The sequence below is a fragment of the Bos javanicus genome, chromosome 4 (assembly GCF_032452875.1).
Source record: "Bos javanicus breed banteng chromosome 4, ARS-OSU_banteng_1.0, whole genome shotgun sequence".
Taxonomy (NCBI): domain Eukaryota; kingdom Metazoa; phylum Chordata; class Mammalia; order Artiodactyla; family Bovidae; genus Bos; species Bos javanicus.
In genome coordinates this window covers 68,992,438-69,014,033 of record NC_083871.1, presented here as the reverse complement: position 1 = coordinate 69,014,033, position 21,596 = coordinate 68,992,438, and the positions used below count along the sequence as shown (strand labels likewise).

At 37.2% G+C, this 21,596-nt stretch overlaps 1 protein-coding gene across 8 annotated transcripts in view; it reads left to right on the top strand.

The window, feature by feature from the left end:
• The window catches only part of TAX1BP1 (Tax1 binding protein 1), an 84,090-nt gene that overhangs the window by 53,356 nt on the left and 9,138 nt on the right, over positions 1 to 21,596 (top strand). For 4 of the 8 annotated variants that reach the window (XM_061414270.1, XM_061414269.1, XM_061414277.1 and 1 more), the window contains 3 exons: positions 4,692 to 4,763; positions 17,684 to 17,867; positions 18,209 to 18,357. In XM_061414270.1, the coding sequence (XP_061270254.1) occupies positions 4,692 to 4,763; positions 17,684 to 17,867; positions 18,209 to 18,357 (405 nt within the window). The remainder of the gene's footprint in view (positions 1 to 4,691; positions 4,764 to 17,683; positions 17,868 to 18,208; positions 18,358 to 21,596) is intronic. The other 4 variants (XM_061414274.1, XM_061414272.1, XM_061414273.1 and 1 more) reach the window with 1 other exon arrangement.

The following is a 21,596-nucleotide window of genomic DNA, read 5'->3' as shown; positions in this document are numbered from 1 at the left end:
TGTGAAATTATTCTAGAGCTTTGGTGTTTTTCTGGGAGTATAATAAGATATGATCAGTAATCTTAAAAATTTATGTAAAAGTTTGAAAATTTTTAACCAAAATATGTTACTTCTGATCATTAATAATTATGCAGGCAGATTCTTTACTGTCTGAGCCATTAGGGAAGCCCAAGCAATACAGTCTTAATTAAGAAGACTATTTTTGCTGAGGTAACATTAGGCAACAAACAAGACTGATTGGTAAATGATGTTTGTAAAAATGTTGGGGAAAAAATCAGTAGGCTGTCTAATTAATTAAGTAGAAAAATATTTTCCCTCTAAATAAAGTATAATCTTATATTTTAAGGCCTGTGCATGTGTGTATACTTTGCATTTTGTGGGTGTATGATTAAAGGCCTAGAAGTTCTACGTGATTTAAATTTGCTCTGTCATAGCTAATTGTACCTGTAATCTAATTTTTAAATACAGCACTCTTAAAGACCAAAAGTTACTTTGTTTGAGGTGGTACATTATAGGCTAAGGTAATTTTAATGGTGGTCAGTTCCTGTTTTTTAAATTTATTTATTTTTAATTGAAGGGTAATTGCTTTATACAGTATTGTGTTGGTTTCTGCTGTCCATCAGCATGAATCAGCCATAGGTATACTGCTGGTACTTTTTTATCTTCATCTGCTATCCGAATGAAAATTTGAAACTTCTTTCATAAGGTTGTTACTGTATTTGGGATCCCTGTGGGTATTGTTTTTATTGCCTGGCAACTTCCCTTATTGTTAAAAAGTGTGAATACTGAATTTATACAGAACAAAATATTTTTGCAGATTGACTGGGAAAATGATTTAATAAATATTTATCAAAACCTGTTATATATAAAGCACTGTGTTAGTTGTTATGTGTTTGGTCTTGTTCAGTTGATCAGTCATGTCTGACTCTTTGCAACCCCATGGACTGCAGTACACCAGGCTTCCCTATCCTTCACCATCTCCTGGAGTTTGCTCAAACTCATGTCCATTGAGTGATGCCATCCAACCATCTAATCCTCTGTTGTCCTCGTCTCCTGCCTTCAATTTTTCCCAGCATCAGGGACTTTTCAAATGAGTCAGCTCTTCGCATCACGTGGCCAAAGTATTGGAGTTTCAGCTTCATCATCAGTCCTTCCAATGAATATTCAGGACTGATTTCCTTTAGGATTGACTGGTTTGATCTCCTGCAGTCCAAGGGACTCTCAAGAGTCTTCTCCAACACCACAGTTCAAAAGCATCAATTCTTCAGCACTCAGCTTTGTTTATGGTCCAACTCTCATATCCAAACATGACTACTGGAAAAACCATGGCTTTGACTATATGGATCTTTGTTGGCTAAGTAATGTCTCTGCTTTTTCATAGGCTATTTAGGTTTGTCATAGCTTTTCTTCCAAAGAGCAAGCGTCTTTTTAATTTAATGGCTGCAGTCACCACCTGCAGTGATTTTGGAGCCTAAGAAAATAGTCACTGTTTCCATTGTTTCCCCATCTATTTGCCATGAAGTAATGTGGCCAGATGCCATGAGCTTAATGTTTTGAATGTTGAGTTTTAAGCCAGCTTTTTCACTCTTCTCTTTCACCTTCATCAAGAGGCTCTTTAGTTCCTCTTCACTTTCTGCCGATAGAGAGGTATCATCTGCCTATCTGAGGTTACTGATATTTCTCCCGGCAATCTTGATTCCAGCTTGTGCTTCATCCAGCCTGGTATTTCGCATGATGTACTCTGCATTATGTGGGTGATCATATAAAAATGACACAATGCTATGCTTATAGAGTTTATAATCTAGTAGGAGTTGCTAGACGTGAAATAGTGATACGATTCTTTCACATTCATGACCTAGGTAATCACCTTTCAAACCCATGGGAAGCTAAATAATATTTTTATTTTATGAATAATAAATTAATGATAAAAATCAATGTTCAGATAAAACGCCATATTCATGGCTGTACAACTGGTAAAGGCGCTTGATTTTTTTTTGTTTAGTGCCCTGCCTATTATTTTGTGCTGTTTAGACACAAACATCCATGAGCCAGGGTAAAGTGTGATGAAGTTCTACATAAACTACAAGTCTAAGTATGTTAGGGCTGTTTCCAATGGAATATTTAGGAGTTAGACATTATGGAGAAACTAGACCTGTGAATACACAGATGAACTGTACAAAAAAGGTTTTAATGGCCCAGGTAACCATGATGGTGTGGTCTTACCTAGAGCCAGACATCCTGGAGTGTGAAGTCAAGTGGGCCTTAGGAAGCATTACTATGGACAAAGCTAGTGGAGGTGATGGAATTCCAGCTGAGGTATTTCAAATCCTAAAAGATGATGTTGTTAAAGTGCTGCACTCATTATGCCACCAAATTTGGAAAACTCAACAGTGGCCACAGGACTGGAAAAGGTCAGCTTTCATTCCAGTCCCAAAGAAGGGCAATGCCAAAGAATGTTCAGACTACTGTGCAAATGTACTCATTTCACATGCTATCAAGGTAATGCTCAAAGTCCTTCAAAGTAGGCTTCAACAGTAAGTGAATGGAGAACTTCCAGATATGCAGGCTGGATTTAGAAAAGACAGAAGAACCAGAGATCAAATTGCCAAAATTCGTTGGATCATGGAGAAAGCAAGGAAATTCCAGAAAAATATCTGCTTCACTGACTACGCTAAAGCCTTTGTGTGGATCACAACAAACTGTGGGAAATTCTTGAAGAGATGGGAATACCAGACCATCTTATCTGACTGCTGAGAAACCTATATGCAAATCAAGAAGCAACAAAACCAGACATGAAACAACAGATTGGTTCAAAATTGTTAAGGAGTACTTCAAGGCTATACATTGCTACCCTGCTTATTTAACTTCTGTGCAGAGTACATCAAGGGAAATGCCAGACTGGGTGAAGCTCAAGCTGAAATCAAGATTTCCAAGAGAAATATCAGTAACCTCAGATATGCAGATGACACCTCCCTATTGACAGAAAGTGAGGAGGAACTAAAAGGCCTCTTAATGAAGGTTAAAAAGGAGAGTGAAAGCTGGCTTAAAACCAACATTCAAAAAACTAGGGTCATGGCATCCGGTCCCATCACTTCATGGCAAACAGATGGGGAAACAGTGGAAACAGTAACAGATTTTATTTTCTTGGACTCCAAAATCATTGCAGACAGTGACTGAAGCTATGAAAATAAAAGATGCTTGCTCCTTGGAAGAAAAGCTATGACAAACTTAGACTATTAAAAAGCGGAAACATCATTTTGCTGACAAAGGTCCATCTAGTCAAAGCTATGGTTTTCCCAGTAGTCATGTAAGGATGTGAGAATTGGACCATAAAGAAAGCTGAGTGCTGAAGAATTGATGCTTTCAAACTGTGGTGTTGGAGAAGCCTCTTGAGAGTCCTTTGGACATCAAACAAATCAATCCTAAAGGGAATCAACCCTGAATATTCATTGGAAGGACTGATGCTGAAGCTTCAATACTTTGGTCACCTGATGCGAAGAACCAACTCATTTGAAAAGACCCTGATGCTGGGAAGGATTGAAGGCAGGAGGAGAAGGGGTGACAGAGGATCAGATGGTTGGATGGCATAACCGACTCAATGGACATGAGTTTGAGCAAACTCCAGGAGATGGTGAAGGATAGGGAAGCCTGGTGTACTGCAGTCCATGGGGTTGCAAAGAGTTGGACACAGTTGACTGAACAACAACAAAAACCTGTCAAAGACCATACAGGAAGGGAGGATAATAAACAAATGGCGAAAGAAAGGAGCATCTTTCTAACAGATGGAAAAGAATTAATTCAGGTTTGGAGGTCAGAAGTAGAGAGCATAATCTGGGAGCTGTAACAGTCTTGAGTAATAGTAATAGGTCTTTAATATCTGTAATATCTGTGATGGAGCAGATCACTGTGAAAGATAGGTTGAATCCAGATTTTAACTGTTTGGAATGTGGGTGCTATTTGCTGTTAAATATTTTCTAGGAGAAAAAGAGACCCAACCAGAGTGGGTCTTGATGAAAATAATTTGCTAGCATGGAGAGGATTTACAGGTGGGAAGAATTTTTGAAGGTAAGAAAATTAGGTATAGATATGCTTAGAATGAGTTGATAAAGGACCACCTCTTTTGGGTACCTTCCCCAATCATCATCCATTGAATTTATCAAGGAAAGCTCTGAACCTTAGGAAAGAACGCATGTGGCACATAAGTTAATATTTGTGATTTAGTCATATGACCATGATAGTTGAAGGCATAGAAGAAAGCGAGTTTTCCGAAAATTCAGAGAGAAGAAACCAAAGAAGAAACTGCAGAATACTTGTAATTGTGAAGAAGTGTACTTTAAAAAAGAGCATTAGAGAATGACAGTGTTGGTACCATTTCATGAAAGCCAGGAGAGAAGTTTTAAGAGTGAGGCACATTCATAAAAAATGACAAGTAATTCAGGGACTTCCCTGACAGTCTAGTGGCTAGGACTCTGCATTACCACTGCAGGACGTGCAGGTTCAGTCCCTCATCAAGGATCCAGGTTCCTGCATACTGCAGAGTGGCAAAATAAGAATAATAAAGTAATCTTGAAACACATCAGAAAAACAGTAGTGACAAGTTCAGAGATATCAAAGAATAAGATCCAGCTCTTGAAGGGTAAAGAGAGGGTAGATGATGAAAAATAATAATGATCATTTCTTTCTCTCCTCAGCTTCAATTGGCAGAGAAAGAAAAAGAGATAAGTGGTCTAACTTCATATTGGGAAAACCTCTCCAGGGAGAAGGTACTGAATAATGTCCTTGAAAAATTTCATACGACACTGAATGTGATAATACAGCTTTTTGAAGGGACATAACAGTTTACAGTTATATGAGGGTAATTTTTTCTTTTTAAGTTAAACGAAGAAAAGACAAACAGGTAGAAAACGCTTTTTAGTTTTATAATATTTTAAAAATATTTTGATAGAAAAATGCTTAAGTGTCGAAACTTAGTTTGACTTCTGTTACATAGTTTGGATTTAACGAATTTTGGTTTTCTTTTGTAATAGGAAACATTTTAGGAGCTGTTTAATGATTTCTAGCATAACCTGACCTTCAGACAGTGCATACGTTTATAATATAAAATGTACTGTAATGCAACATTTCTCACAGTAGGGTCTAAAGGGTCATGTTATGAATGATAAAAGACACTCCTGTCACTGAGAAAATTCCACAAGTTTTAGGAGGTCAGTGCCAGGAATTGGGGACAAGACCAAAAATATTTTTTATGTTACAGTATGCATTTATGTATGTATGTATGTAGTTATGTATGTACAATCTTTGCTCTGTGTCTTTGGGGTTGGTTTCTGGAGCCCCCTCTCAGGATGCCAGAATCCAAGGATGCTGAAGTCTCTTATGTGAAATGGTGTAGTACCACTGGCCCTGAGTATCCATGCATTCTGCATTGGCTGATTCGGAGGGCCAATTGTATTTTAAGTTTATATTTGGGTATTTATATTCACCTGTGTGTTCATCTAATCTGATATTACTAGATATCGTTTTCCTAATTGGTACTCATCAATATGAGCTCCTTTTAGTAGTGTGATAAGAATTTTTTGCTGTTCACGTAGTCCCAGATTTGGTCAGTGGGAACACTTTCAAACTGGTCCCTGGTATGCCCCAATATCAAAAGGATGGTGTTGGTTTTTTGAGCACTTAGTTTTTTTCTAGCATTGCAAGATATTCTCATATGTTTATTTCACCACTCATCTTTGGAGTTGGCCATGTTTTATAAGAAAGAATCTGAAATTAACTTCTCCAAGGAGTTCTGGTTGCTTATTATTGGGAAATGCTGTTTAGAACACAGAATTCAGGCCCTGTGTATCTTCATTATTCCTGGTGCCCATTGCTTCTGGATCCTTTCAGTGCCAGAGCTGAGAAAGGTTTGTATTTTAGATATTGTGAATTCTAGTCCAATTCAACTAGTTCTTCCTCGCTTTTTTTTTTTTAAGGCATTTTTAATAGAAGTTATTGCAGTAATTTCATCTAGCTACAGAGTGATTATCAGGATGAGGATGTTGGTTGTGTTGTTGTTCTTGTTTTGCCATGCCATCTGGCTTGCAGGATCTTAGTTTCCCAATCAGGGATCAAACCCAGGCCCTGGCAGTGGAATGGTAAAATCCTAACCACTAGATGGCCAGGGAAATCCTCATTGTCTTCCTTAATTCCTATTTATACACCTTGTCCTCAGTGAGAATCCTGTGCCCAACGGAGTCAGCACATTTAATCTATTTGGTAGTTCCAGCATCTCACATAAAACAGTTTCAAAACTGCTAGAGCTATATCCATTAAGACAAGGAAACCTGTTAAGAGTAGAATTCAATTCAAGATTGCTTGCAATTCTTCCCTCCCCACCCCATCCCTGGGTTGTCAGTATATTGTGTTTGATTGTTATTCGCTTTAGTTCTCTCTCCCTCACCCTCTCATCCTCCTCCCTACCCTCATTACATGGTAATATAAAATGACAGGTGGGTTAAAAAGATTTCTGCAAATGAACAATGGGTTGCGCTCTGTGTGCTTAGTTGCTCAGTCATGTCCAACTCTCTGCAGACCCTTAAACTGTAGCCCTCCAGGCTCCTCTGTCTATGTTTTCCAGGCAAGAATACTGGAGTTAGGTTTCATATTCCAGGGGATCTTCCCTACCTAGGGAGTGAACCCATGTCTCTTGTGTCTCCTACATTGGCAGGTGGATTCTTTACCACTAGTGCCACCTGGGAAGCCCTAAATGGTGGATTGAAGCTAATAAAACAATAGGAGCACAAATGAAGAGTAAGAAAACAATTTTTTATTTCGGGTATGAGTTTTGGTCAAGTGTATTTCAAAGTTAAAGCAATGATGACCTAATTAGATTTGACAGGAAGTTGACAAACTATGTATTTCAAATGCTGAAGACCACTTTGTGAAATATGAATTTACTTAAGTAATTTTTGGTAAGAAACCCAACTCCTAAGTGTATTTTGTGCTTGGAGTTACTAGCTAATGTTGGAGAGAAGCAGATAAGATACTTTATTTTTATACATTTTACATATATGAAATATGTTTCATATATAAAAATATAACACAAAATTATATATTTACATATAGAATATATTTTATAGTTTTGTAGTTTCATATATGATAGTGAAAGTGCTGAATGGTTATAACCATCTGTACATTTTGCTGAGTAACAAATGGCTCAAATCACAGAAAATAATATATAGTGACTTATTAATTATGCTGCAGTTTAAATAATCTTGCAAGACTGCAATCAGCCGGTTAGATGGGGCTCTGTCACCTCAGTAAAGACCTACTTCTGAGCTCACTTGTTGCTGGGATTTGTTCCTTGGGGGTTGTTCGATAAGGGCCATACTTCGTACTCTGCCATTTTCCAATCTTCCATGAGGTCACTCCTGTCCTCTCTCTCTTTTTTTATTCCTTTTCCCTCTGCTCTGTGTTTGACAGATTATTCAAACCACAGGCAGGTAACCTTTAAAAATGTAAAGTTGACACTTTCCTTGCTTGAAGACCCTTATGGGCCTCCCATGTACTTGTGCATTTAAGATAAATGACAAAATTCTTTTTTGTGCTGTGTGGCTTGCAGGATCTTAGTTCCCTGACCAGCGATTGAACCCACACCCTTGACAGTGAAACCATGGAGTCCTAACCACTGGACTACCAGGGAGTCCCTCCAAAATTCTTAGTATAGATTATAATCTTTTATATGACTAGGCTCTCTCTCTAGACCCATTTTAAGCCACAGTTTGTTTGATTCTCTATTGTAGAATTCCTCTCGGTAGTAGTTCTGAGTCTTAAGCTTGCATCAGAATCATCTGTATGATTTGTTAAAGCACAACTTTCTGGGTTCTACAAATCAGAGTTTCTGATTTGTAGGTCAGGGATAGGGCTTGAGATTTGCATTTCTGACAAGTTGCTGCTGATGGTGCTGGTCTGGAGACTGCACTTTGAGAACTGTTATAGTCACTCAGGCCTTAAAACTCATGAGTTGCTTTCTTGTTTCAGGGCCCTTGTTCATGTACTTTGCCAAGAATATTCTTGCCTACAATTCTTTGGTAGTGAACTTTAAACTAGGGAAGTCCCGGAAGAATTTAAACATATATAAGAAGAGAATAATGTAATGAACTCTGTTGTATTTTTCACCCAGCAATCAACAGATATTACTTTATGGCCATCTTACCTGTTCAATCATTTCCCTTCTGTCTTAACCCAGTGGTATTTTTTTCAAGTATATCCCCAAATTTTTAAATATTTTCTTCTAAATATTTAAGTACTCCTACTACTCTTTGACTAATGCTTAAAGTCTCAGGTTAAATGACTCTTCTTCACAGAGGCCTTCTTCAACCTCTCATTCTCAATTAGGGATTTCTTTGGAGGGAATGATACTCAAGCTGAAACTCTAGTACTTTGACCACCTCATTCAAAGAGTTCACTCATTGGAAAAGACTCTGATGCTGGGAGGGATTGGGGGCAGGAGGAGAAGGGGACGACAGAGGATGAGATGGCTGGATGGCATCACTGACTCGATGGACGTGAGTCTGAGTGAACTCCGGGAGTTGGTGATGGACAGGGAGGCCTGGCATGCTGCGATTCATGGGGTCGCAAAGAGTCGGACACGACTGAGCGACTGATCTGATCTGATCTGATTAAACTTACACCTGGGAACTATACTTTTACTAATACTTATTTCTGTACGTATTTCTCTTAATTAAAACTCCCTTCACTTAATTATAAGATCCATGAAGACAGGAATTATGTCTGTTTTATTCACCATTGTATTTGTAGTCTCTACTCCAGTATTCTGGCCTGGAGAATTCCATGGACTGTATAGTCCATGGGGTCGCAAAGAGTTGGACATGACTGAGTGACTTTCACTCATAGTGTTTGATAATTTGAAGTTAAATATTTGTTGAATGACTAAACAAATTAATGTTAATGGGTCAAACATAATTTATAGCATTTGCTTATAAAAACATTTGGTAAAAGAAATGTACTGGCATCAGCAGTTTTATTATCAGTTAATACCCTACCGTGTCAGGAATGCAATTAGAAGTAGGCCAGTTTGCTTTCTACTTCCTGTCTTCTTGAGTTACTCTTAATTTTCCTGTTGGTGACACTATAGTTTTATATTACTTTTAAAGAGTGCATTTATAAGAATTTTTGTTTGCTATTTCTGCAACTTGCTTAATGTTTGTCTTTTCCCAGTGTTTTTTTAGAACCCTTACTCCTCTATAAGGTTAGGATTAAATCCTTTTCCTTCAGCACTGAAACCTAAATCCAAACAGTGCCTGGGATAAACCAAATGATCATTAAGCATTAGTTGAGTGAGTAAATGAAAAAAAAAAAAGATGAATCATCATCTAACAGAATGTGTATTTTACTTATTTTGTTTCCTGTCCATCTTCCCTGCTCTAGAGACAGACTTCACATGAGCAGGAATTTTTGTATGTTTTGGTTGTACCTGAATCTCTAGTGCCTGAAGAGCAGTGCCTGCCACATATTAGATACTTAATAAATATTTATTGAACATTGTTGTTGTTCAGTCACCCAATTGTGTCAGACTTTGTGACCCCATGGACTGCAGCACACCAGACCTCTCTTTCCCTCACCATCTCCCAAAGTTTGCCCAAGTTCATGTCCATTGCATTAGCAATGCCATCCAGCCATCGCCATCTTCTTCTGCCCTCCATCTTTCCCAGCATCAGGGACTTTCCCAGTGAGTCAGCTGTTCATATCAGATGACCAAAATACTAGGGCTTCAACTTCAGCATTAGCCCTTCCAGTTAGTATTCAGGGTTGATTTCCCTTAAGATTGGTTTGATCTTCTTACTGTCCAGGGGCCTCTCCAGCACCATGGTTTGAAGGCATCAATTCTTTGGCGCTCTGCCTTCTTTACGGTCCAGCTCTCCCAACCATACGTTACCACTGGGAAGACCATGGCCTTGACTATGTGGACCTTGCTGGCAGAGTAATGTCTCTGGTTTTCAGCACACTATCTATGTTTGTCATAGCTTTCCTGCCAAGAAGCAAACGTCTTCTGACTTCACAGCTGCAGTCACCATCCACAGTGATTTGAGAGCACAAGAGGAAATCTGTCACTGCTTCCCCCTTTTCCCCATCTGTTTGCCATGAAGTAATGGGGCTGGATGCCATGATCTTGGAGACGGCAATGGCAACCTACTCCAGTACTCTTGCCTGGAAAATCCCATGGACGGAGGAGCCTGGTGGGCTTCAGTCTATAGGGTCATGAAGAGTTGGACATGACTGAGCAACTTCACTTTTCACTTTCATGCATTGGAGAAAGAAATGGCAACCCACTCCAGTGTTCTTGCCTGGAGAATCCCAGGGATGGCGGAGCCTGGTGGGCTGCTGTCTATGGGGTCACACAGAGTCGGACACGACTGAAGCGACTTAGCAGCAGCAGCAGCCATGATCTTAGTTTTTTTAATATTTGACTTTAAGCCGACTCTTTCACTCTTCTCCTTTACCTCATCAAGAGGCTCTTCAGTTTCTTTTCACTTTCTGCCACTAGAGTGGTATCATCTGTGTATCTGAGGTTATTGATGTTTCTCCTGCCTATCTTGATTCCAGCTTGTAACTCATCCGACTTGGCATTTCTCATGATGTTCTCAGTGTATGGATTAAACAAACAGGGTAACAGCAGACAGCCCTGTCGTACTCCTTTCTCAACCTTGAATGAATCAGTTGTTCCATACAGGGTTCTAACTGTTGCTTCTTGACCTGCATACAGGTTTCTCAGGAGACAGGTAAGATGCTTTGGTATTCCCATGTCTTTAAGAGCTTTCCACGGTTTATTATGGTCTACACAGTCAAGGGCTTTGGCATAGTTGATGAAACAGAGGTAGATGTCTTTTTGGAATTCCATGGCTTTCTCTATGATCCAGTGAATGTTAGCAATTTGATGTCTGGTTCCTCTTTCTCAATAACATAGTTATTGAACATACGTGTGAATAAAAATTCATTGTTTTTTAGAGTAGCTTGCTCTCTAGTATCATAAAAAATATATTTTAAAAGTAACTTTTAATAGTGTGAAGTAATTTCGTATATCTTACTTAGGAACTCTACCAATTTAAATTTATTTAGAAGTTTAATATATCTTAAAATATCTTCGGTCATTCCAAAAACCACTGCTTATTATTTACCATTTTCATACTGTTTCAGATATTCTGTATAACCCCCTTACTAGAAATTTGAAAAGGGAAAAGAAATAAAGCAGAAAGAACAGTGGCAAAGGATGATAAAAATGATGGTGGAAAGTATTTTATTGACTATTACCAGAGAAAAAATTAAAAGTATCTTTAAAATAAAACTGTTTCAAAATGTTCTTTAATATCAGGTATCTGACTAGCAATTTTTCTGAATTTAATTTCATATTACCAGATGATCTGCTTCCTTTTTGAGACTGGAAGAGTAATATTTGTATTATAGATATAAATGATTAACGGAGAAGGCAATGGCACCCCACTCCAGTACTCTTGCCTGGAAAATCCCATGGACAGAGGAGCCTAGGCTTCAGTCCATGGGGTCGTGAAGAGTCAGACACAACTGAGCGACTTCACTTTCACTTTTCACTTTCATGCATTGGAGAAGGAAATGGCAACCTACTCCAGTGTTCTTGCCTGGAGAATCTCAGGGATGGTGGAGCCTGGTGGGCTGCCGTCTGTGGGGTCGCACAGAGTCAGATGCGACTGAAGCGACTTAGCAGCAGCAGCAGCATAAATGATTAATGGAAGTTGTCTCAAGTAAATCTGTGATTTTTGTGGGTGACAAAGGCTACCGTTTGTGCACAGCACAGTGCAACTGCTGCTGTGTTTTTTACCTGCATTCATAATTGAAGAAAATGATAAATTTAAGTTAGAAGTTAGTGAAAAGATGCAGTTTTTTTTCTAAGTTCATGCATATCCTGAATTCTAAACATAAATCGTTTGGAGGGGAGTGGGTGCATTGTGAATATAAATTTAAGACTCTTCTCTAAGTTAACAGTTGAGTCTTCTGATTTGCCAAACAGCCCAATCAGAACAATTTTGTCCATGTTCCTATATTTTGTTTAGCCTGCCTCCATTTTCCCCCATGAGGAATCAAAGCTGCTTATTACTCCTGTTCTTACCCTTATATTATTTGCAGAGGATTTATTGCATCTTTGATCATAAAGGAGTGGAGTATGAGCCGAGAGTAAACTCTTTATTAGATTGAAATTCTCTATGATATTCCTTGACTGTATTAGTGCATGTATAAATCTTTTGATGAAACCCTGACTTCATTTAACTAGTTTATTGTTTGCTTATAGAAAAATAGTCCTTTAAATTGATTTGTACTTATATAGAAGTATTTTCTCATGTCTAACTCTTTTGTTGCTTTCATGCCTTTCCCCCCCTCTTTTCTTGAATCATCTTTGAAATATTTTTAAAATTTACTCTCTCCCTTTTTCTCTGTTCACATTGTCACTTTCACATCCTGAATCACTACAGCAGTGTGAATGGGGTTTTTGATTGGCAGGAGATGAGGGAACATCCATTGAGGGCCTGCTGTGTTTTAAACAATCCCCTTATTTCTCAGTGGTCCTCTGAGGCCTGCAGAAGGTAAGTTCCTCAGGGTTATTTGTACTGGAGCTGACAAGCAAATTCTGGTCTGATTCCAGTCCACCATGTCATGCTGCCTCCCTAATTGTTTATATTCAAGTGTGCTCGCTGTAGTTTGCTAGATTAACCTTACTAAGAACTATTTCATGGTGGTGGTGTTGCTGTTCAGGATCTGATAGGCCCATTGTAGTGAGTGGTGTAGGTCTTAAACTGTATGACAGATCTGGCATATTGCCCTTGAGCTGTGTTTTTAGGTATATTTCTTCTACTTTTAAAATGAATCCTGTGTTCTAGGTAAGTCATTCACTTACCAGTCCTGCATTATGTTGTATTTCTTATGCCTTCTTTACTCTTTTCACGTGCTTCAGTTCAGTTCAGTTCAGTCGCTCAGTCATGTCCAACTCTTTGCGACCCCATGAATCGCAGCATGCCAGGCCTCCCTGTCTATCACTGACTCCCGGAGTTCAGCCAGACTCACGTCCATCGAGTCAGTGATGCCATCCAGCCATTTCATCCTCTGTCGTCTCCTTCTCCTCCTGCCCCCAATCCCTCCCAGCATCAGAGTCTTTTCCAATGAGTCAACTCTTCGCATGAGGTGGCCAAAGTATTGGAGTTTCAGCTTCAGCATCATTCCTTCCAAAGAAATCCCAGGGCTGATCTCCTTTAGAATGGACTGGTTGGATCTCCTTGCAGTCCAAGGGACTCTCAAGAGTCTTCTCCAACACCACAGTTCAAAAGCATCAATTCTTTGGCACTCAGCCGTCTTCACAGTCCAACTCTCACATCCATACATGACCACAGGAAAAACCATAGCCTTGACTAGATGAACCTTTGTTGGCAAAGTAATGTCTCTGCTTTTCAATATGCTATGAAAAGCATATCTAGGTTGGTAATAACTTTCCTTCCAAGGAGTAAGTGTCTTTTAATTTCATGGCTGCAATCACCATCCGCAGTGATTTTGGAGCCCAGAAAAATAGTCTGACACTGTTTCCCCATCTATTTGCCATGAAGTGATGGGACCGGATGCCATAATCTTCGTTTTCTGAATGTTGAGCTTTAAGCCAACTTTTTCACTCTCCACTTTCACTTTCATCAGGAGGCTTTCTTTCATCAGGAGGCTTTCACGTGCTTAGGAAGAACTTTTAATTTCCATTTCTCTTCTCAAGCCTAAACTGACTTGCATTTTTCATGTTTACCAATTTTGCTCTCAGGGCTACCCTAGTAGCTCAGATGGTCAAGCATCTGCCTGTAATGCAGAAGACCTGGGTTCGATCCCTGCTCCAGGAAGATCTCCGGGAGCAGGAAATGGCAGTCCACTCCAGTATTCTTGCCTGGAGAATTTGGAGGAACTTGGTGGGCTGTAGTCCACGGGGCTCACAAAGAGTTGGACATGACTGAGCAACTAACACACAAACTAGTTTTGCTGTCAATGACTTACTTCATTTTAAGGCCACTTACCCTATTTTAAGGTCACTTTATAGGTAAAAATTTAACAGAGTCTCATCTCAAGTACTCCCAAGGGTTGACAGTCAGCAAAACCAGCTAAATATTACTTTACAGATGAAAATTTTTATCCTCACATCCTTTGTTAATATTTTCGGTTGATTTTATTTTTTTAAACCGCTCTATTGAGGTGCAACTGACATATGATAAAATTCACCCATTTTAAGTGCAATGCAATGAATTTTGGCAAATATATAGTTCTGTAACTATCATTACATTCAAACTATAGAATGTTTTATTGCTGCACATATATGTGCTCATATGTACTCAGTTCCTCCAACTACCCCCAGTCCCAGACAACCACTGATCTGCTTTCTTTTACTTTACACTTTTACTTTTTCTAGCATTTCATAAAAATATCATACAGAATTTATTCACTCATTGATTATGGACATTAATCCTTTTACTAGCTGATAGACGTTCAAATTATTTCTCATGTTTTGGTTATGATCTAAGACTGCTATGAACATTCTCCTACAAGTTTTTCTGTGGATATGGTTTTCGTTTTTCCTTTTTTGAGTATATACTTAGGAAGAGAATTGCTGGCTTGTGTGGTATGTGTATGTTTTTAAGAAACAAGTTTGTTTTCCAAAGAGGCTGTACCACTTTGCATTCCCACTGCAGTGTATGAGCATTCCAGTTACTAGCCCTTGGTATTGTCAGTTTTTAATTATAGTCATCCTATTGGCTATGTAGGGTTGCCTTGTTACAGTTATAGTTGAATTTCCTGTACTAGGGTTTTCTTAAATTATTATTAAATTTCTTAATGTTAACCTTAAAATTTTTCTTTAAATTGAAGTATAGTTGATGTACATTATTGTGTTTTTGGTGTACAGCATAGCGATTCAGTATTTTTGCAGATTATATTCCATTATAGGTTATTACAAGATAATGGATGCCCCTATGCCCCACAGTAAATCCTTGTTGTTTATTTTATATATAATAACTTGTATCTGTAATCTTGTACCCCTAATTTGTCCTTTTCCTTTGGTAACCACAAGTTTTCTATATCTGTGAGTTTGTTTCTTTTTTGTATGTACAGTTGTGCATATTTTTTAGATTCATGTGTATATAAGTGATACCATATAGTATTTATCTTTGACTTATTTCATCAGGTGCTTGCATATACACATACACAGCATCTTAATCCAGTTATCTGTTGATGAGCCTTAGGTTATTTTCATGCATATCTTGGCTATTTTAAATAGTGCTGCTATAAATATTGGGGTGTATATATCTTTTAAGATAATTTTTTTTTTTTTTTTCCTGAATAATCCTTGATGACTAACTGGTGATGCTCAGTATCTTTTCCTGTGCCCTCAGGCCATTCATATATATTCTTTTGTGAAATGTCTGTTCATATCTTTTACCTAATTTTTTAAATTGGGTTATCTTTTTTGGTTTTTGGTTTGGAGTTTTAAAAAATATATTCCAAATCCAATTTCTTTTGTTAGGTATTTTGGAAATACTTTATCCCAATTTGTGGCTCATCTTTTCATTTTTAAAAGAAACTAGCTTTTGAAGAGCAGAAGCTGCTAATTCTGAAGTAGTACAGTTCAGCAATATTTTTCTTAATGGTTCAGGCTATATTTGTCCTATATGGAATTTTTGCCTAACCCAGAGTTACAAAGATTTTTCTCCTATTTTTTCATCTAGTATATTTATATTTTCAGCTCTTAAATTTAGATTTATGATTTATTTAAAATTCTGTGTATGGAATGACAGTCAAAAATTTTTAATTTATATGCAGATAGCCAGGTTTTTTTTTTTTTTTTTTAGCATCAGATGTCTAAAAGAATGTGTTTTCCTCCACTGAATTGTATCTTCATCTTTGAAAATTAATTGGCAATGAGTATGGATATATTTTTGGGATCTCTTCTGTTTTATTTATATTAGGGTCAACATACTAAAGTCTACATCTGAATTTGGCTTGTGGTCTGTTTTTGTAAATGAAGTTTTATTAAAGCACATGGCCATGTCCATTTACTTCTAGGTAATTGTCTGTGACAACAGCAGAGAGAGATTTGTGTAGCTGTGACAGACTGTGTTCTACGAAGCTGAAATATCTACCATTAGACTCTCTATGGAAAAAGTTTGCCTATGCCTGATCTATTATTTATACTTACGCCCAAATTACTCAGTTGATTACTATAGCTTTTATAATAAGTTTTGAAATCAGATTGTGTAAGTTTTGAGTTTCTGCTTTTTAAAAATGAGCTCTTCAGCACTTCTGTGTTTCCATGTACATTTTAGAATCAAGTTTGTCAATTTATACAAAAACCTGCTGGAATTTTGAATCTGTGAATCAATCTGAGGGGAAATTAATAGTATAAAAATAGGTTTTTCAGCCCATGAATGTGATATATTTCTCCATTTGTTGAGCCTCTCTTCTGTATCTCTCAGTAATGTTTGTGGTCTTTAGTTTATAGACCTTGTACATCTTTTGCTAAATTTATTCCTAAGTATTTAATTTTTATCTATTAATGGTTTTTAAAATAAAAAGAATTTTTAAAATTTCATTTTTCAGTTGTGTGTTGCTGACAATACAGTTGGTTGTTTTTTTTTTTTATGTTGACCTTATATACTGCAGCCTTGCTAAATTAACTCATTCTCCTAGTTCTGGTAGATTCCTTAGGATTTTCCCACTTCTATGATCATGTCATCTGTTAATAAAGATGGTTTTACTTCTTCCTTTCCAATCTGTCTGCCTTAATCTTAACACTGTTGAGTACCTCCAGTATAATGTTTCATAGAAATGGTTAGCAGACCTTCTTACCTTAATATTTGATCTTAGATAGAATCACTTAGTTTTTTACCATTAAGATTCACTGTTGGTTTTTGTTAACTTCACTTTATTTTTTTTAAACCATAAGTGCATGTTGGATTTTGTAAAATGTTTCTTTGTAAATTTATTGAAATGATCAGTTTTTCCTTTAGTCTGTGAACACGGTGAATTGCATTGATTTTTGTATGTTAAACTAATTTTGCTTTCTTGTGATAAAATCCACTTGGTCATGATATATTATTTTTTAATATTGAATTTGATTTCTTAAGTTGAGGATTTTTACATTAGTATTGATGAAGGTCTGTAGTTGCAGTCTGCAGTTTTTCTGTAATGTCAATGGTTTGGATATCAGGATAATACTGGCCTTATAAAAGTAAGCTGAGAAAGTGTTTTGGTAAGAGTTTTTTAATCCTATATTAATATAGGATTAATATATTTTTTAAAATGTTTGATAGAATTTACTAGGGAAGTAGTCTGGGTTGATTTTGCTTTATGATTTTTACTAATAGGTAAATTATAAGAGATTTCATAATTTCCCCTCAGCTCAATGAAAAGCGTACTTTAATTGGCACAATTTGAAAATATATATTGGACTTTGCCTTGCTTTCTAGTTCTGTTAAATGTGGAAGGGACATGTATGAGAAGTTGAGAACCAGCATTTCCAACTGTATCCTTTAAATATAATAGGGAAATCATTGTAATATTTTGGCTAAATGTTTAAGCTTTTCTTGTTATAAAATACTCAGTTGCTTTGCTTTTTCACCTTCTTTTTTGTTAATTTTAGGAACATAAAAGAAGTGTAGAAAATCAAGCAGAAAGGAAATTGGAAGGTCAGAATTCCCAAAGTCCTCATCAGATCTCACAGTGTCTCAAAACAAGCTCAGAGAAAAGTGGTCATGTTCCTGCAGTGTCAAATACACAACCAGTTCTGCAGTATGGTAATCCTTATGCAACACCAGAAACAAGAGGTTATTAAAACTTTTTTTGTTGACATTAGCCAAATACGGAGGTGTTTTTTTTTGTTTGTATCTTTGTGGGATTAGAGAACTGTTCTGTTGGTATAATCAACTCTAATAGAAATCTTGTTTTATAACAAGCAGTTTTAACTGGCTTCATCTAGAAGCGATACACCATGAATGAGGAGTCTATTTGCTTATTACACATAGTTTAAAGGTCATTTGGGTTAAAAAGAAAAACATTTTTTGGATACACTAAAATGGTTCTTTATATTCTTTTCATCCTTGCAATAGACAGGGATTCTAATTCTAGGACCAGTTTTTACCCTACCTTTCCAAAATTTTTATTTCAGATGGAGCAGATGGTGCTTTTTACCCAGATGAAATCCAAAGGCCACCTGTGAGAGTACCCTCTTGGGGACTGGAGGATAATGTTGTCTGCAGCCAGCCCGCTCGAAACCTAAGCCGCCCTGATGGTTTAGAAGACCCTGAGGATAGTAAAGTAAATTGAATTTCCATTTTCTGAGCTCGTCTCTTATTTTTGTCCGGTGCAGAGAGTTACGTGTGTGTGGGAAGAGAGAATATGTGTGCTTGTGTGTATACATGCTTGCTTGCTTCATCTTTTTGAATAAGTTTCAGAAGGATATTTTAGGATTTATTTGGAGAATGATCTCAGAATATTGTAGTTATAAGATAGTTTAATCTTTTTCTAAAAATGATGTTCATTATAAATCTTCATTCTCCCAAGAATCATTTTTTATAATTTTATTTTTGTGCTGGGTCTTCGTTGATGTGAAGGCTTTTCTCAAAAAGTGGCACGTAGGTGCTGCTCTCTTGTTGTGGTGCCCAGGCTTCTCATTGTGGGGGCTTCTATTGTTGTAGAGAACGGGCTCCAGGGTACGTGGGCTTCAGTAGCTGCAGCACTTGGGCTCAGTACTCGTGCTTTGTGGGATCTAGAGTACAGGCTCAATAGTTGTGATGCGTGGGTGTAGTTTGTTCTGCAGCATGTGGGATCTTCCTGGATCAGGGATCAAACCTGTGTCTCTTTCATTGGCCGGTGGGTTTTATACCACTGAGCTACCAGGGAAGCCCCCAACATAATTTCATCTTAAAATTTTTTTTAAAAGTTGAGCTGCAGTTGACCTGTAACATACTAGCTTGAGGTGTGCAACATAATGGTATTTGTGTATACTACAAAATAACATAAGTCTAGTTAACGTCCATCATCTACAGTTATAATTTTTTTCTTTGTGATGAGAAGATTGAAGGTCTGCTCTCTTAGCAACTTTCAAATATATAATACATTATTAACTGTAGTCATAGATGGTTTAATCTTAATTATCAGAGTAATTTATATTCTTTTGATTATAGATGTTCTAGATTGGAAGAAGCAAAGTGTTAATGACAATATTATCCTCTGGTGTGCATCTTTTCAGTTTTGCACGTAACTAATATATCCCATTTTAAATTATAAGGTGAACTCTTTGTTATCTTTAGCTTAGAAAGAGGAAGAAGTGTGTGTATCATAGTTTTTTAGAGAAACACTCTTGTAGACATCATTTGTATTTAATCTCGGCAGCACAATACTGATGGACTGATGGTAATTGAATCAGTTTATGTAGCATGACATTCTTTTTTTCATTTAGGAGATTTCTTTACCATTTAATAGATAGACCTTTTTTTTTAATAGCAGCTCTTGTTGGATTTTCTGTGCATTAAGAATTTAAAAGAAATGCTTTATCGTGCTCTTTGCAAGTACAGTGGTATCATGACCTGTTTCTCATTTAATCTAGTTTGCTGCATTTAATTGCTATTAACCTTTGCAGAAACTGATCAGTGTTCAGACAGGCATGATTTTAGCCCTAGAGCTCAATACCCATAATGGAGAAAAATGTATTTCTCTCTCCTGCCTTTTGGCCTCCTGTGTCCATTACTGGGAATAATTAGGAAAACTGTCAGAACTTTTGTAGCCTATTTGAAGTCTAGAGTATTATCTTACTGCTTTTTCACACCTTCACTTCACATTTTGCATATTTAATCTGATCATTCTTGGCACAGATGTTACATGTGACAAGCCCTTCTCTACTGTAGTCATCTGCTTCAGTTTAATTAGCAGAATGTTCTTTCTGATCTGTGTGCTTTGCCCTCCTGCAAACCCATGAGAAACAGTGTTAGAATCTTGTGCTCGTTTGCTGACATGCTTAAATTTGATAATGAGATAGAAGGGCTCTTAATAGGCATATTTTGGTAATTGTATTTAGCTATCAGAAAATTTTTCACATTAGACAAACTAATTTTCATTATATTCAGACCTGTTTTTTTTAAAATTCTTGTCATTACAACAACAAAAATCACTTGCACATGAAATATTTTAGTCGTTTTAGTTAGAATAAAGAAGGCAGATTTGAGTTGACCTGTTCCTTTTCTCTGGTTCTTTGCCCTTGGAAGTATTTAACAGCCATGGGACCTAGCACCTTGGAGTTGGGGCTGAAGCAGCTACACTTACAGGCCCCTATAGTTATATTGCACCATATCCCCCATACTGCCATAATTCCCTCCCTTCTGCACCAAAAACATTTGTTTCTATCAGATCAAAAAGCCTTTTATGACTCACTCCCCTTTACCTAATAGTTGTAATAGCAGTAACTGTAACACTGTAATTATGATGATGGTGATAGCTACAGATGTTTCTGTAGTTTTGACAGCTAATGTTTTAATATTTTAACTCTCCATAGCTGTCCTATGAGGAAGGAACTGTTACTATTTCTATTTGAAAATGGAGGAAACAGAGATACTAACTGGCTTGCTTCAGCTCATACAGCTGATAAGTGTACTACAGCCTCGTTAGTTGGACTGTGGAAGCTGTGGTTTTACCACCTATCAATCTATCTAAATCAGAGGTTCCCAAACTTTCTCAGTTCATGGGCACCTTCAGCATCTCATTAAATTTTTTTTTCATAGAACCTCATAGGCCAAAAGAACTACTAATGATTTCCTAACAAATGTGTAGTAATTAACCATTAAAAAAAAATACACATGAAAGAAAGTCATATTTTTCTTAAATAACCTGTTCCAAATGGGATATATATGGCTGTTGACCACCTGATGACTTCTCAAACCTTGAAATCAAATTGAAGCCATTTTCATTTTCTATTTCAAAGTGGTTTTCACCAGGCACCTGCTTTATATCTTAGCAACTGCCAAAATCTTAAGGATAAGATGTCATCGAAAGGAACACAGACAGCACTGTCTAATGTTGAAACTGTGAGCTGTCTTAAACTAGTTGTTTACATGGTATCTGACAATTAAAAAATTAAAAATAATCCATAGTACCTCTGTGAATTTGCTTTGGTGCTCTAGCCTTCTGCACACTTCTTGGAATCATGGTAAAAACCCTTAATACCCAAAATTATTGGATCAACACGATTGTCATCTCCTGGGAACTTGTTAGAAATGAGGAATCTTTACCTCCACTCCAGATCTGCAGAGAATCAGACAAAATCTTTTAGTGATCATATGCTTAATAAAGTTTGAGTACACTAGGATGTTTAGACCAAAGTCCATCAAGCAAGGCTGAATTACTTTCTTTAACATACATCTCACTTTCCAGTTGTTTTCATGTCTTTGTAGAATGTGTTTCCCTTCCACCCGTACTAGCTTTACCTCCTTCTCCTCTATCTCTGAAAGACTGAGGCTCACACATTCTATTAATGTGTCCTTTGTTGGCAGCTTTCTACATGA